This window comes from Lissotriton helveticus, chromosome 3_1 (genome assembly GCF_964261635.1).
Source record: "Lissotriton helveticus chromosome 3_1, aLisHel1.1, whole genome shotgun sequence".
NCBI lineage: Eukaryota > Metazoa > Chordata > Amphibia > Caudata > Salamandridae > Lissotriton > Lissotriton helveticus.
Window position 1 is genome coordinate 2,077,421,645 of NC_136061.1, and position 15,999 is coordinate 2,077,437,643.

The window sequence follows — 15,999 nt, forward strand, 5'->3', positions numbered from 1 at the left end:
CAACCAGTCGTCGAGGTAGGGGAAGACTGAAACCCCTAACCGGCGCAGATGAGCTGCGAACACCCGTGGGGCGCTGGTAAGGCCGAATGGGAGCACGATAAACTGAAAGTGCTCGTGGCCTACCGTGAACCGTAGGTAACGCCGGTGGGCCGGCAGGACGGGGATGTGAAAATACGCATCCTGCAAGTCCAACGCTACCATCCAGTCTAGCGGGTCTAGAGCAGCCAAGACCTGAGCCAAAGTCAACAACTTGAACTTCTCCTTCCGGAGGAAGCCGTTGACGTTCCGTAGATCCAAGATAGGACGCAGGCCCCCCTTGTCCTTCTTGGGTACCAGAAAGTAGTGGGAATAGCAACCACACCCTACTTCTGGCCCAGGAACGCGCTCAATGGCCCCCTTGGCCAAGAGGGCCGTAACTTCCTCCTGCAGAAGTGTCAAGTGGTCCCCCGACACACGGTGGTTCTGCGGTGGCATGGCTGGAGGAGTGGTCTCGAAGGGGAGGGAGTAGCCCCTTCGAACGAGCTGCAGCACCCACCTAACCGATGTGATAGTGCGCCAGCGGGAGTGGTGATGGCGAACCCTGCCACCTACTGGCGTCACATGGGCCTGAAAGCTCGGACTAGGAGGATTTGGAGGCTGCTGCGGGGGGAGGTGTGGCCTGACCTCGCCGCTGTCCCCGACCGCCACCACGGCGGAATCCACGGCCGCCACCGCGTTGAGAAGTGTTCTGCGGTGCGTGGCTGGCAGCACGTGTGGGACCGCCCCTTCCGTGGCCACGAAAGGAACGAAACGAACCCGTTTGCTGGCGCTGGGTCGAGAGACCCAAGGACTTGGCCGTGACCCTGGAGTCCTTGAAGCGCTCAAGCGCGTTGTCCGCTTTGTCGCCAAACAGGCGACTGCCATCGAACGGCATGTCCATCAAGGCATTTTGGACATCCGTCGAAAAATTGGCGGATCTCAGCCAGGCGTGGCGACGAATCGCCACCGTTGTGGACATCGCTCTGCCCAGCGAGTCGGTCGTGTCAAGACCACACCTGATGGAATACCTCGCCGCGTCTCGGCCTTCAACCATAGCCTGGCCGAGCTTGTCCCGTAACTCCTGCGGGCATTGCGGCAGACACTCCGCGACCGTATCCCACAGAGAGTGGGTGTAGCGGCCCAAGAGGCATGCGGTGTAGCAAGACCGCAGTCCCAGACTCAGGGACGAGAAGACCTTTTTGCCATACTGGTCGTACCTCTTAGATTCCCGGTCGGGCGGGGCCGACGGGAACGCGGATTGGGAAGTTGAGGCCTGGATCACCAGACTCTCAGGGGTGGGATGGGTGGACAGGAACTTAGGGTCGTCCGAACACGGACGGTGGCGCCTGGCAACGTTCCTATCAACAGGCGAACCTGAAGCGGGCCTGGACCACGTGCCCAACAGAACGTCCGTCAAGGCTTCATTAAACGGCAGCAGAGGCTCCTGTGGGCATGACTGCGGTTTGAAGACCTCGGTGAGGATGTTAGGCTTCACTTTAGCGACGGGGAGCTCAAGGCTCAAGGCCTTGGCAGCCCTCATCAGCACCACAGAATAAGCAGCCCCAGCCTCCGACGCCACAGTGGGAGGCGAGACAAAACCAGGGTTAGGAGATTCGTCCAGACCACTGGCATCACCCAAGTCACCTGTCCAGTCCACGTCGTACTGACACTCGCGTGACAGAGGGTCCTCAGACCCCTCCCAACCCTCTCCATAGTCTTCATCATCACCATAGACTGACTCAACGATGTAGACCGGCTCCTCGGGGTCAATGGGCCCCATCGGCGCCGGACTCGGCGTCGGACGACGCCGGTCCGACTCCGCGTCCGGAATTGGAGAGGGAATGGGGGTGGCGCCGCCCGGTGCCGGAGCCCCGACGCCGGCCGGAACCGGCGTCGGAGTCACGGCGCCGGGCGGAGGCGGCAGCACGGGTTGCCCCGATGGAATCGGTGCCGGAGAGGCCGGGTGACCAGCCGGCGACGACCCTGAAGGGCCCAGCGGCGCCGGGGCCGGAACCGCCGGCGGCGTCGGGGCAGGAGCACCCGAACCGCTCGGGCCCCCAGACGGGACCACCGGGCCCGCAGGCGCCGTAGGCCCCGCCGGAGGAGACAGCGCCCTCATGGCCATGAGGAACTCCTCTAGAGGAACTCCTCTATCTCCTCGTGCGACGCGCCTTGCCCAGGGACCGACGGGTATGGAGCAGGCGGCGTCGGCGACCCACGCGGGGCCGGGGCCACCGAACCCCCGGCCGCATCGCGCGAGCGTCGGGGGGAGTCGGGGGTACGATGACGACGCCCCGACTTCTTGTGTCGCTTAGCTGAGGAACCGGAGGAATGGTGACGACTTCCGGAGCGCTCGTGGCGGCTCCGCGATCGTTCTCTCGACCGCTCCCTCGACCTCCGGCCGGACCGGGACCGCTCCCGACGCGGGGCCGACAGCCGGAGCTCGAGCAGCTTGCGGGACCGCTCCCGTCTAGCCTTACCCGTCAAGGCCCGGCAGTCGACGCAGGACTCCACGTCGTGGTCGGCGCCCAGGCACCGGAGGCAGAGTCGATGGTGGTCGGTGACCGACATCAGGCGGTCGCACCCGTCACAACTTTTAAAACCGGGCATCCTACTGGCACCTGAAAGAGTTAGAGTTATCAAAAACTTTGGTCAAAAGACCGGAGTACTGCTCTTCGGATCTGCGCTAACTGGCGCGGAAAAAAGAAGAACTGACGTCAGCGCGCGGAGGCGGCGTCTATATACTCCAGCGACGTCATCACAGCGCACGACGCCGACGACGCGGAGCCGCAGGGGACGCCTGCAGACGACGCCTACCGACGCGCAGGGGTACTGCTACGCAAAAGTTTCCGGATCCAGACTGACGCCTGGGGATATTCTAAGGTAAGGAATCTAATACTAACCTGTTTCTTTCAGATGTTCACGCTGCAGCCTGACAAATATTCATGACTGGTACTCCGCGTGTCAATGTATTTTTAGCAGCCCTGGCAGAATTTGCCTTCTATCCTTTTGGAGGCTGCTTCTGGGAAAATGCATAGCAGGTCTTAATGCAGAGGACTACTCACCTGGACAAAGTCCTTTTCTGCACTGTCTTACCTTTCATTGCTTCCAAGAGCCGATGGTGTCTGGTGCAATTGATGTAAAAACTCAATTCTTTTTAGACTTCAAAAGATGGAGGCTCACCTCTTCTTTCGGGGGAGAGGTGCAAAGAACATCAGAAGTTACACATGAAAGGGAGTCACACCATTTAGTAGATAGCCAGCCCAACTCCTCAGCACTAGTTTGTCCTGAAAGAAGGTGGTGTAGGGTGGCCAGACTGAAAGCGCCTGAAGTTCACTCATAGAGCAAACTGAAATTATTGCAATGAAAAAGGAGACAGAGTGCAGCTGTGTAGCATCTCAAAAGGAGCGCCCATAAGAAAAAGTAAGGACCAAATTAAGATCCCACTGAGGCATCACAAATGATTTAGGAGGAAATATATGAAGTAGGACTTTAAGAAATCACATCAAGTGATTTAAATAAAGGCAGATGGCACACTAAATGCAAAAATGCCATTATGGCAGACAAATACCCATTAATAGCACCCACTGCAAGTTGTTGCTGGGACAAAGTCACAATTAAAAATAACACATCTGACAGTTTGGCTGGAGTGGGTCCGTATTACAGGTGCCACACTATCCACTACTTCAAAAAGATTAAATCTCCATGCATTGATGAGTAGATTGTACAGCCTGAGTGAAAGACCCTAAACTCCTGCTGCAGCAGAGGGCCCTCCAAAAGCATCAGCCTGATCGGAGGACTGATCTTCATGCCAAGAAATTCCAGATACTACAGTCCATGGCCCAATCCAGAGCCACTAGGATGACTTGGGCCCAGTTGTTCATGATCTTCTACCAAAGTCTGGGCAAGAGAGGTAGGAAGGTACATAGGCAAGGCAGAAAACATTTCCAATAGACAGCCTTCTTGGGAACTTCAGCGTGCAAAAGTGCTGATATTGTGCACTCTCTATGGTGGCAAATAGATCGAGCCTCGGATCTCCCCATTGCTGGAAGGAGCCCTGTGCCACCTCTGGGAGTAACAGCCATTTGACATGTGCTAGGCATCATCGGCTGAGTTCATTCCCCAAGCATTTAAAGATTCCATCCGGTGATGCACTATCAGTAAAATGCCCTGACAATTTAGCCTGTTTCAGAGGCACAAGGCCACCTGGCACAAGTATCAGTATCCTTGCCATATAGGCAAAACCTGTCAAAGGCATATCCATGAGCGACACCTGAAAAGCCAGTGGATCTCATTCATGCATGGTGCCAGAGCACCACGCTAGTCTCAATTGCTGTGCCTAAACAATTAGAAGTGTCCCGTTGTGACATTATGACATATGGCCAGGTCCTGGCCATCCTTAATAGTTTGTGCCAGGTTGGCACAGAATTCCTCTGAGACTGCAGGCAAGATCTCAGCGACGATGTACCATAATCTAAGCGAGTACCTCCTGAGGCTAGCTGAGGAGAACATCTGTTTCCCGAATGCCTCGATCCTCTTTGATTCTCTATCAGGAGGGGTGTTGGGGTGGGGGGTCATAGAGAATGAGTTAGTATTAACATTGCTCATAGAAGCGGGAGAGGGGTTGGCCTAACGGCTAAGGCGCTCGACCTCGGACCTGGGGATCTGGGTTCGAGTCTCGGTAACGACGCCAAAAACCCACTGTGATTCTGGGCAAATCACTTAATCTCCCCGTGCCTAAAATGAAAGTGTGTCCTCATGTAACGTAACTGGTGCTATGTAAAGCGCTCTGATAACTGATTCGGTTCGGTTCTAGTTCGCGCTATATATAAAAAAAAAAGCCTGGACTGTTAGATTGTTAAGAGTAAGCTGCTGCGTCAAGAAAGCAGGGTCACCTGAAGAAGGTCTGGGGTGTCGTGCCCCCTGTTTATTTAAGGGTGAGCAGGAACAAGATTTAGCCTAGGAACCCATGAAAGTGTCACTCTGGGCTTTGTTGAACATATGCAAGAGCTAGGAAGAGGCCTGCCCAGGCAGCAAAACTACAGCGAGGACACTATTCGTACCTGAACAGTCACCAACTAAGTCCAGGAAACAGCCGCTCATCTCGTGGTTACAGCAAACAAGGTTCTCTCTTCCGTTGAAGACCAGTTGGAGAACCCAAACCACTGTCGGGGGAAGTGTCCAATCCACTGACATCTTGCAAGTCTAACTAGAAATTGTCCTCATCCCCATTATCTCCATCACACTAAAGGCGGCTTGCCTTTAGTCAGAGTTCAATCAAAAAATTTGGTCTGGCGCTGAAGGGCGGCTCCTAGGCAAACGTGCTGTTTTGTCTGATGTGGACGCGATGTCCATACCATCAAATATGGGGTACCGCAGGGCTCAGCTCGGAGTCCGACATTGTTCAATCTATATGTACAACCATTGGCAGTAGTGGCAAAAAGCAGAGGGCTCACAGCAGTGTCTTATGCGGACGACACACAGTTTGTTGTGGCACTCTCAGATGACTCTGGACAGGACGCATGCAAGTTTCAGAGGGATCTGGAGATCATCTCTGAGTGGATGACTGCCAACTGTCTTCAGCTCAACGCCAACAAGTCCGAGGTACTGCTTGTCGGGAGAGACACAGAGCTGTGGAGTGAGGGCTGGTGGTCTGCTAAGCTGGGCTTTCCACCCGTCCCCAAACAGGTGGTAAAAAATCTGGGTGTGTGGGTAGACTCCGCCCTTAGCTTTCAGACACAAAGAAAGTTTTAAATCTCTCCTCCCCAGACATCTTGGCCAATCTGCTTACACTGTACACCCCCTCCCGCCAACTCCGGTCTATGGGCCAGTATCTGGCAGTTGTTAGGCGAGGAGGGCTCATGCTCGTGGACGCTCCTTCTGTGTATTGGCAGCCAAACTTTGGAATATGCTCCCCATCACCATTCGCAGCATGAAAAACTACCTGGCATTCCTGTCAAAACGCACCTCTTTCCTCCACTGTAGGCAGCTTCTGTTGTCTATTGTTCTGCAGTTTTCTGCTTCAGCGCGTTGCCGGCCAGCTGTGCGCTATATAAAAACCGCATAACATACCGGCGAGCAGGGGCTATGCTGAAAAGATCTTATGGATCCAGTTTGGCTCCTGTGGATATTCTAAATGTAAGAAATCTGTGGTTATACTGTACGTTCACGGTTGCTGATTGGACTGTGAAGTTCAATCAAAATGCAGTGATGTTGATGAAGGAGTTCATCTACTAGAAATTCTGTGAGGAAGAGTGAAAAATAAACTTCAAACTCTGTTGCTTCTTGCCTATCATTTAAAAAACCTTCTGATGTTTCAATACACTATTAACCACTAGCACATACATTACAATAGGCTTACAGACCATGGGACAGGTGTACTAAACTCATGGTCACAAAAAAGTGATTATAATTTGTGCATTGACATTTTGCAACCAGTATTTTATTTCACAAACATACCTATGCACTCACCGACTGGTTTTCAAAATAAGGAGTTGTAGGACTTACATAATTAATGTTTATTTAGCAGGTCACAATTTGCATCCCTCTGTGATTGCCTACAATCGCAAGGATGGTTACCTGCTAGCGACTAGCCACATATTTGGATACCAAAATGGAAAACATTTGGTTTTTTATTAATGCTATTAAATTCTTGAACAGCGCCAGGGCAATTTAAAAACATTCTGATTAGGAAACCTGGAGTGAAATTAAGCTGTCATTCCGATCCAGAAAGGAGAAGGGGTCCAAAGAGACCTCTTCCTTTTCAAAAATCAGTTACCACCACAACTTGGGAGTTGGTAACTGATCAATGATTTTGATCATGCATTTCGGAAGGAAAGCACTTTCCATGCCCTACCCAAAATGTAATTTGTAATGGGTCGGTAACTCCATTTGCAATTTCGAAAAGCCTTTACGAATTGCAAAATTGTGTTAGCACATTATAAAAAGATTTTGCGGTTGTGGACCCTCTAATTTGGCAAATCACAGGATTTACGACTGAAAAATCTCTCAGCACATCCAGACCCATGATCCTTATCCATTATCTCAATAGACTGACCTGTTTTTCTGCTATATGAAAGAATATTACCAGTTTGAACTATAATCTGTGATGCATGTTTGCAAAACACAACTACTACTTATATAATGAAAGATGATTGTAAGATGTTAAAAGCTGGGAACAAACTCACATATTTCACCAGAGAAGTGAGAATGGTGTACACCTTGGCGAGCTCCTTCAGCAGGGTGTCTGTGCAGCTTCCAGGCGGAAGGGCTGTTTGAACTAGCTCATGGCAAGCAGTCAGCAGAGTTCCCATCAACAAGATTATTGTCTTTTCAATTGGCTCCCTTGGATTCGCTGCTTGAGAGGAAGGTTCTTCTACGAAAAATGGCAAAATAATGTAATTACATACATTAAGTAGGGAAGAGTTTTCTCCTGACAGAAAGGTTAGTATATTAAAACATAAATATTTGTTAATGCAAACTTATCAGAGAAGCTAGTAATATGAACCAGACAGATAGTAGGATTAAGGGCTAGATGTACGAGGTGATTTAGTGATAGCAAACCTAGCGAATGCCACGTTAATTTTCCAAACCCATTTAGAGATTTGAAAAAATGGGTTTAGAAGTTATTACAAATTCGATATTTGGAAGGGGCGTGTTTTGGGCATTCCTTCCAAATTGCTAATTGGTAACATGTATCAATGGTGCACAATCATAATTCCTGATGCAAAAAATTGATCAGTTACAAATTCCTGAGTTAAGGTGGTACCGGATTTGCAAAGGGTAATGGGCCCCCTGTGCATCTCTTGTCTTTTGGGAATCAGGTTGGCACCTACAGAAGAATAGACATTAGTCCAGGGGACAATTGGCTTCTTTCATTGAAGTTTTCCAAAGTGGAGATTAAAAAAAAGTCACAAGTTTCTTGTGATTGTATTAAAAAATAGAAAGCACTGGTTCACTGTGAGAGGCTGGCCCTGGTGGTGTGTATCACTTACAACGCAACTTTTACGTCGTAATGCTGTTACAACGCAGCTATTACAACGCAGGATCCATTACAACGCATGGCATTACAACGCATGGCATTACACCGCAGATGCTATTACAACGCATACCATTACATCGTAAGTATTGGTAAGTATATAATTTATTTTAATTTTATTTAATATTATATAAATGATTTAATTAATATTAATTATAAATAAAAATATTTATTTATGTTTTTAAATATTATAAATTAAATTTATTATTTTAAGTAATTTTTTAAATAAATATGAGTATAGGAGTATATGTATAGGTGTACTAAGGTTTTAGGGCAGGGTTTGGGTTTTGGGGTACAGGGGTGTTTTTAGGTTTCAGGGTAGGGTTTGGGTTTTGGGGTACAGGGGTGTTTTTAGGTTTCAGGGCAGGGTTTGGGTTTTGGGGTACAGGGGTGTTTTTAGGTTTCAGGGCAGTGTTTGGGTTTTGGGGTACAGGGGTGTTTTTAGGTTTCAGGGCAGGGTTTGGGTTTTGGGGTACAGGGGTGTTTTTAGGTTTCAGGGCAGGGTTTGGGTTTTGGGGTACAGGGGTGTTTTTAGGTTTCAGGGCAGGGTTTGGGTTTTGGGGTACAGGGGTGTTTTTAGGTTTCAGGGCAGGGTTTGGGTTTTGGGGTACAGGGGTGTTTTTAGGTTTCAGGGCAGGGTTTGGGTTTTGGGGTACAGGGGTGTTTTTAGGTTTTAGGGCAGGGTTTGGGTTTTGGGGTACAGGGGTGTTTTTAGGTTTCAGGGAAGGGTTTGGGTTTTGGGGTACAGGGGTGTTTTTAGGTTTCAGGGCAGGGTTTGGGTTTTGGGGTACAGGGGTGTTTTTAAGTTAAATAAAATTAATTATATTATATTAATTACATTTCTTAATTAAAATAATTAAATTAAATACATTATTTTAAATAATTTATTTTAATTACAATCAAAAAAATATTTAAATTAAAATAATTTAATTATATTAATTAAATAAAATTAATTACATTTTTTATTAAAATTAATTAAAAAAAATAATTACTACTATTTTAATTAAAATAATTTAATTAAATTAAAATAATTACTTTTTTTTTAAAAAGGTATACTTACCTATACTTACGATGTAATGCCATGCGTTGTAATAGCATCTGCGATGTAATGCCATGCGTTGTAATGCCATGCGTTGTAATGGATCCTGCGTTGTAAAAATTGCGATGTAACGGTCTGCGTTGTAAAATAACGCGTTGTAACATCATAGATCCGGCCTGGTATATGCTGTCCACTAATTAAAGTGGGCACCCTGCACCAGTCTAGACAACCCTTGTGGTGATTTAGGAGGTAGTAGAAGAAGCTCTCCCGCCTAGGGAGAGAACAACCCAACGCACTACTTTCAAAGGACCAAAGGTCTGATTCATTACTTCAACTGTGAGGATATTCGTACTCAAGATGAAAGAATGTTCAAATGTGTGATTTATTCATATCCATATCAGGATTTCAATATAGATGGTACATGTCAATAATCTGTATTCCACACGTATGTTCGGGTGTGTTATCACATCACACAACCCAATGCATTTCGGGCATGGCCCGTCGTCAGGGGAATTACTCTACAAACAAAAACATACAAGAACCAAATGTAATACGCATGTAACAATATCAGCAAAAACCAAACTAGAATCCAATCCCAGTAAACGTGTGTTTGAAAAATGAGAAGTGCTCGACTACGTGAACGTGACAGAGAAGCGAGAGTATGTGACCCTGTAAATGAAATTATAGCCTTAGAACCAAAAGTCACAACCGAACCATAAACCATAGTGAAACGCTATATATAGTGACTACTTCAATCAAACGGGTGCGCAAGATAGAATATATCTTCAGTAATCCAGTAACCACCACCAATCATGCAATAAGAAAACGAGTCCCCGATCGTGGGTACTTACTCGTGTGAATGTAACATGTGTGATTTAGGAGGTCTCAGACAACCTTAGAAAGCTATCCAATTGATAGCTGTGGAGAGCAGCCTTCAGGCTAAGTCTTGACGGAGTGTAAAGCAGTTTGTTTTTCTAGAATGCAATCTTATAGTTTGATTAAATGAAAATAGAACCACACAGTAATCATAAAAATATGTATTTATTTATATAACACTATCTAGTATGTTACAGTATCTCCTACACAGAGATAGACACCAAGCAGAAAATATTTCAGCAAAGAAATGACAGTAAATAGCACTAATGCACAGTGGACCCCAGGGGGGACCAAAACATATACTAAGAAAGTGGTATAAGAACCACGACTCGAGTGAGGACGATGTCGAGAGGACGTAGAATTAAAAGACACCACCCAGGGTGAGTAGATAGGGACCCCACAGAGGACGGGTGCAGTGTGGGAACATGACCGTCTGCTCCGTACAACTCTATGTGAAAGTCACGGTTGGAGTTTTAAAGATTAAGGACCCTTCCCAGGGGACTACGAAGAAACCCAGTGGAAACAGAAGGTTAGAGAGTCACCCCACCAGTGGATACCGAAGTACCCAAGTTACCTAACCCAGGGAAGCCGGTGCTTAGTGGTGAAGTGGTGTCAGAAACAGCCGTCGAACCCAATGGAGGATTTAGAAGAAGAGCTGCTGCTGGAAAGGAGCAGAATGTCCGTTGGAATCTAAACATGGATCCTTGTCGAAGAGTACCTGAAAGCAGAGGGGACAGAGTCTGGATCAACTAAGGGGGACCAGGGGCTCGGTAGACAAATGCCCACCGATGTCGGGTGCTTCAGGATAGTTGACTGGGACCTTGACTATGCAGCTGCTGTGACTAGGAGCCGGATACAAGCTGTACCACAAAGGATGTCGAGTGCTGAGGGGTCAGTGTCCGGCGGGCGCACCAACAAGCCTCGGCAATGGCAACCCATGCAGGTCAAGGAAGTGTACGGTTCGAACCAGCAACGTCCAAGAGACTCACCACACACAGGGGAGTCAGGGCAAGCCTGGAGCAATCAGGGGAGCCCAAAATAAGCAAAGTTGACCCTCAAATTGACCCACAGGCTGGAGGCACAGGATTCGCGAGAGGACCTCTAGAAGCTTCACAAAACAACAGGCCACGGAGCACATGGTGCGAGGTGGTTGAAGATCTTTGTAGGCAGTGGTGCCAGGGCTTTGGCTACTCAGAGCCCAATACGCTTATTAAAAATTGCCAAAAAGCATGTGCACTTGCAAAAGCACGCAGTGCACAGGGTTTTGGGTATTGCAGCCCCCACAAGATATTCAGACTCCAAATTTGGTGAGAGGCCAGCTCGAGCCTCGGGGGAACATAGAAACCCACCTCTTGTGTTGCTGAGCCTTTCGGAGTCCATAGGAGCTCAGACACAGGGGAGTGACTCCACTTCGAAGGAGATTATCTTCAGTTGTCTTTGATGTGCCACCGGTCCTGCACAGATCCTGTATGGTGCACAGGCGAGGCAGTAGACTGAGAGGGAGACGGAGTCAGGCCCAAACGAAGTCCAGAGTGCCCAAACGGTGGAAGTGCAGTGGTTTAAGGTTAGAATCCTGTCCATGACGAATCTAAGGTCCTACAGCCAGGTAAGCCCTTAAGTACCCATGGGAGAGGGTTGGAAAGATTCAGTGGAGGGTCTGGACAGAGAGGAGGTTACTCCCATGTCCTTTGTCCAGTTTCGCGCCATAGTGGAAGCCAACGATTTCAGGACTGGTTTGAACTAGACTATGCACAGGGACACCAAATGTGCCCTTCATGCAGACTTTCAGTCGCTTGCAAGCGCACCCACCCAGCCCTAATCCCCTAAATCATGTCTGGGAGGTGGTCACACCTTCCTGTGACAGGATGCCTATTGTTCTGCCTTCCCCTGCTCGTGCTTGGCTCAGCAGGAGGAGGTCAGGAATGTGTCTCTGGTCGGCAGCAACCACTTTGTGCTGTCCGGAGTTAGAAGGTTGGTACCGGGAACACCCGGGACCCCACAAAGCTCGCTTCCCGGTATGGGGGTATGATTCCAACATGTTTGAAACCAAACACAATAGGGTTTGTTTCAGCCGTTTTAGAGTTGTTCATCACGCTGTCGCCTAATGCCACTCTATATGTCATATGTGGCTGCTTCACTGACAACCCGGGAGAATGGACTCGTAGGCTGCAGGGGTATCCTGCTCATGCAGTCGCACCCTATGACTTATAGGTTTTAAGTGCAGTGACCCTTAGATATAGTAAACCTATATCTTAAGTAAGTGGTGCATGCACACCAAGTATGGAGGGTCCACCACAGAAAGTCATGGCTATGATGCTATAGTTCACGTTCACAAGCTTGTTCAAATACACATTAAAATGGATTCATTTTGGATCAGAGGAGATAAGAAATCTGGGCCCATACCAATAAATGGGATCCATAAATGCAATCTATGTACCAAACTATCCTCTATTAAGCAGCCCAACTGTCAATTTTATGGAGGATCCGTTGCGATGCATAAACCGGCGTTCCTCCTTTGTTAACAGATATGGGTGTTCTTTGAAGGCCTGTCGAAGACCTTCCATATGTCCAGTAATCAGTACTGTCCGGACCACGGACAAGCCACATCTCACAACTTTCCCGTTATATTTTCTGGAGTAGACGGGGAACGAGGCAGGGGTGTAGACATGTAGGCAAATATCCCACAGGAGGAAATAGAATCCCTACCTTCCAGGTTCAAGTTACCAGCATCCGCTTGAAAAAGTTGGCACCTGGAGTTCTGTGGTGCTGCCAATAAATCTAGATCAAGAGTGCCTCATTTTTGGAAAATTAGTGATATCTACCTGTCATCTTATCTTCCACATTTAACAGGTTATTTTCATCATGTCCTCTAGTTTATTGTTGAAACGAGGTAAGTGTTAAATGCTTACAAAAATACTGACTCAATTCCTACGTCAAAGGAGTTAAACCTCTTTCAAGTAATGAAGGATCTCAAGCCTCCTTGCACGCGGATTGAAAATACACTCTGCCAACAGTGTCTTTGATGCACAGACGAAAGGCATTGAGAATTCGTAACACTGAACTGATCATCAAGACATTAGAATTTCATGTTTAAAATGTGTTCTTCCAGTTACAAGTGACCATTTGTGGCTAGTTCTGGAAAGTAAGTGCCTATCCTTGTACACAGGCGAGTGTCCAAGTTGCTGTAAAACAGTATCTACTGTAGGGGAATGGCTTGTCCTTGAAAAGGTGTTGCGTCTTCTGTCATCATTGTAGTGCTTTCTACAGCCATACTTTAATTTGCAATACATGATCCCACTTTCTTGATTAAGATTTCATTGATTAGGGGTTTGGAGGGTCCTTTTGTGTCTCAATAGTCTTAACCTAAAGAACTGGCTTTCTCCTGCTTTCTCAGAAAGAAAACCACTTCCACTCAGAAAGATCAATTATTGGGAAAGAAGGAGCCCCAGTTGCTGCACGACACTCAAGCTTGCAGTGCCAGTCTCCTTCACCTTCTGCATAGATTAATGCTTATTAGCCAATATTTGATGTATGGATACATTTGAGAAAATTATGAAATGGACATCCAGGAGATTGACATAAGTTAGAAATGTGTTTAGGTCTAGGAATAAAGAATGTATTCTAATGTTACTATCTTGAAAGAAGAGTCCCTCATGTATCTTCACAATTAAAAAAATCTGGAGAAACACCCGATATTCAATTGTTGTCTGGGTATTTGTTGTATCACCCTGCTCATTATGATTCAAAGGACACGCACATGTGGGTGGCTATCCTGCTTTGGAGGCATGGTGCGGTTTTGTGATGATCTCCAATGAATGGACATATTCAACATCCACCTGTCAGAGTTTTTGCCATGTCATACAGACAGAGGATGCTACCCAGTAAAAAATGCAAACAGTTTGTGCATTGAGATGAAACAGGAATCTACTAGACTAATTAGTGAATGTAGATGTTAACTAAAAGACTGCAGATCACAACCAAAAAACACAATGGAATTTACCACAAGTGACAAGCTACCCTAAATGAGATTCTGATGGTGTATGCTGATACACCATGGAAGGAGAAGTCTTCACATATATATGGAGCACAAATATTTCCATGCAAACCGTAAGACAAGTATTTCCTTAGATATCATGGCATGCGCTTATGGCCTGAAATATCTAGAAGAAAAAGAGAAACATGCATTAATCCGGACAAAGAAGTTAAATGTGCCTATGGTCCCATATTTCTTCCAGACAGGACACTGGATGGTGGATACAAGGAAAAAAGTAGAATAAGTAAGAGAGGTACCAATATGGATAAAAAGGGGACTTTACTATAAATGTTTTGGGTGTTTTAATTGGGTAGTACAGAAAATGGCACGAATGATAAACATGATTGGTTCTCATCAATCCATCAGTGATCCTAAGATGTGATGATAGTAAGATGAGCTAACATCTATGCTTGGTTGAGGAAAAGCAATCTTCCTTTTCTTTTCTCTTCTTGGGTATGCAATAGGTATATGCACAAATGACAAAGATATCCACAGATTTCTAGCACACTGTGAGTTAAATACAAGATTATCACTAGAAGAATTACGTGGAATTAAAGAATAACTTATATGTCTTATTAATAGATGCTCTCTCTATGTTCTCTTTCACCTTACAATGCTTAAGTTAATTAGGGGGCCTTTCTCACATACTACTTACAGAATAATCGCACTGTAAATTAACGGATTTTCAGTGTAGAGCGACATATAAAGATGGCTGCCACATTCTCTCGCTTTCATAGTGATACTGCGGAGCAGGTAACAAAGGGGACACACTGCTACATTAAGGATAAATAAGCTTGTCTATAGCAATCTGGAGAATGCTGTGATTATAAAATGGCATTCTACCTATAGCCCCCCAGGACTAGACAGAACTGAGGTTTGGGGTGAGGGGCTTTTTGATGGCATCCAGACCTTGTTAAATGTACAAATGCTAAATCTCAAAAACCTGCGTACGTGCTCGGAGGATGCTTAACACATTCAACTCTGCCTATCCCACTCTTCCCGAAGGGCTGGGGAGAAACATTCCTTAGTCCTCACTAGCCTTGCCCAAGGGTCTGGGAGGAAAATATTGCAATCAACGATCCATCCCTACAAAATTGGCTATGGGCCAAAGGAATGCATTTTAAAAGTCCTCCCACTTTGTATCCTCTACCCCCCTCCTAAACTTTTGCAAAGGCCATGAAGGAATGAATTGCACTGTAGCCTTGCCCAGGGGAGAGGGAAGACACTCATCCTCTTCTCCAGCTGTGACCATGGAGAAGGATTTTCTTGCTCAGGGCAAGGTTTAAAAAGTCATATAAATTCTAGATTTGAACACAAAAATACCTTGTGTTTTTTATGCGGTCTGTGGGCTTCTTACTCTTGGTTCCTTTGTCAGAATACATATCTCCTACTTTCATTTTGGTTTTCTTCAAAATGAGGTCTGTCATCTGCATTGAAGAGAGCTGGGAAACTGATGGTGCTGGACACATAGCCTTGCACTGGAACTGAGACCAACCCCTACATGGTGCTTGACTATCTGTTGTTGGCGGTTGAGAAAGAAGCCATTTAGAGCAGAGTAATAACAGCAACAAGGGACTAAAACCGATGGGAAGGGGTCATATGGCCTCTGGAGAGAACAGAAGACTTGGAGATAATCTCCTAATGTAATGCCAAAAACTGCTTAACCTGTTTCTCTCTAAGGATTAAGGAACAGAAAGCACAGGGCTATCAGGCATGGTTCAGGCCATACACAGCATGTAAGTTGCATGAGGGTCAGTAACAGCTATAGGCCTTTTACAGGCACCCCAGAGTTTAAACCCAAAGGGCTGTGAAGTGATGCAATTCGGCTTTGAAAAAGAGAGAACTTTAAAATGAAAGATAAAGGTATTTAACAAACATCCTTTAGGAGTTCTCAATACTAGTGTCTTTAATGCTCAGAACAATCTACATAATATGTGCAAGTGATGCAGTTGTAACTACTGCACCAACCCCACTAATGACTTTGGTGGCTCAACA

General features: G+C 46.6%; 1 protein-coding gene across 1 annotated transcript in view; it reads right to left on the minus strand.

Moving 5' to 3' along the window:
- The window catches only part of FANCI (FA complementation group I), a 765,095-nt gene that overhangs the window by 142,783 nt on the left and 606,313 nt on the right, over window positions 1-15,999 (minus strand). The window contains exon 32 of the mRNA XM_078683200.1: window positions 7,206-7,393. Within this exon, the coding sequence (XP_078539326.1) occupies window positions 7,206-7,393 (188 nt within the window). The remainder of the gene's footprint in view (window positions 1-7,205; window positions 7,394-15,999) is intronic.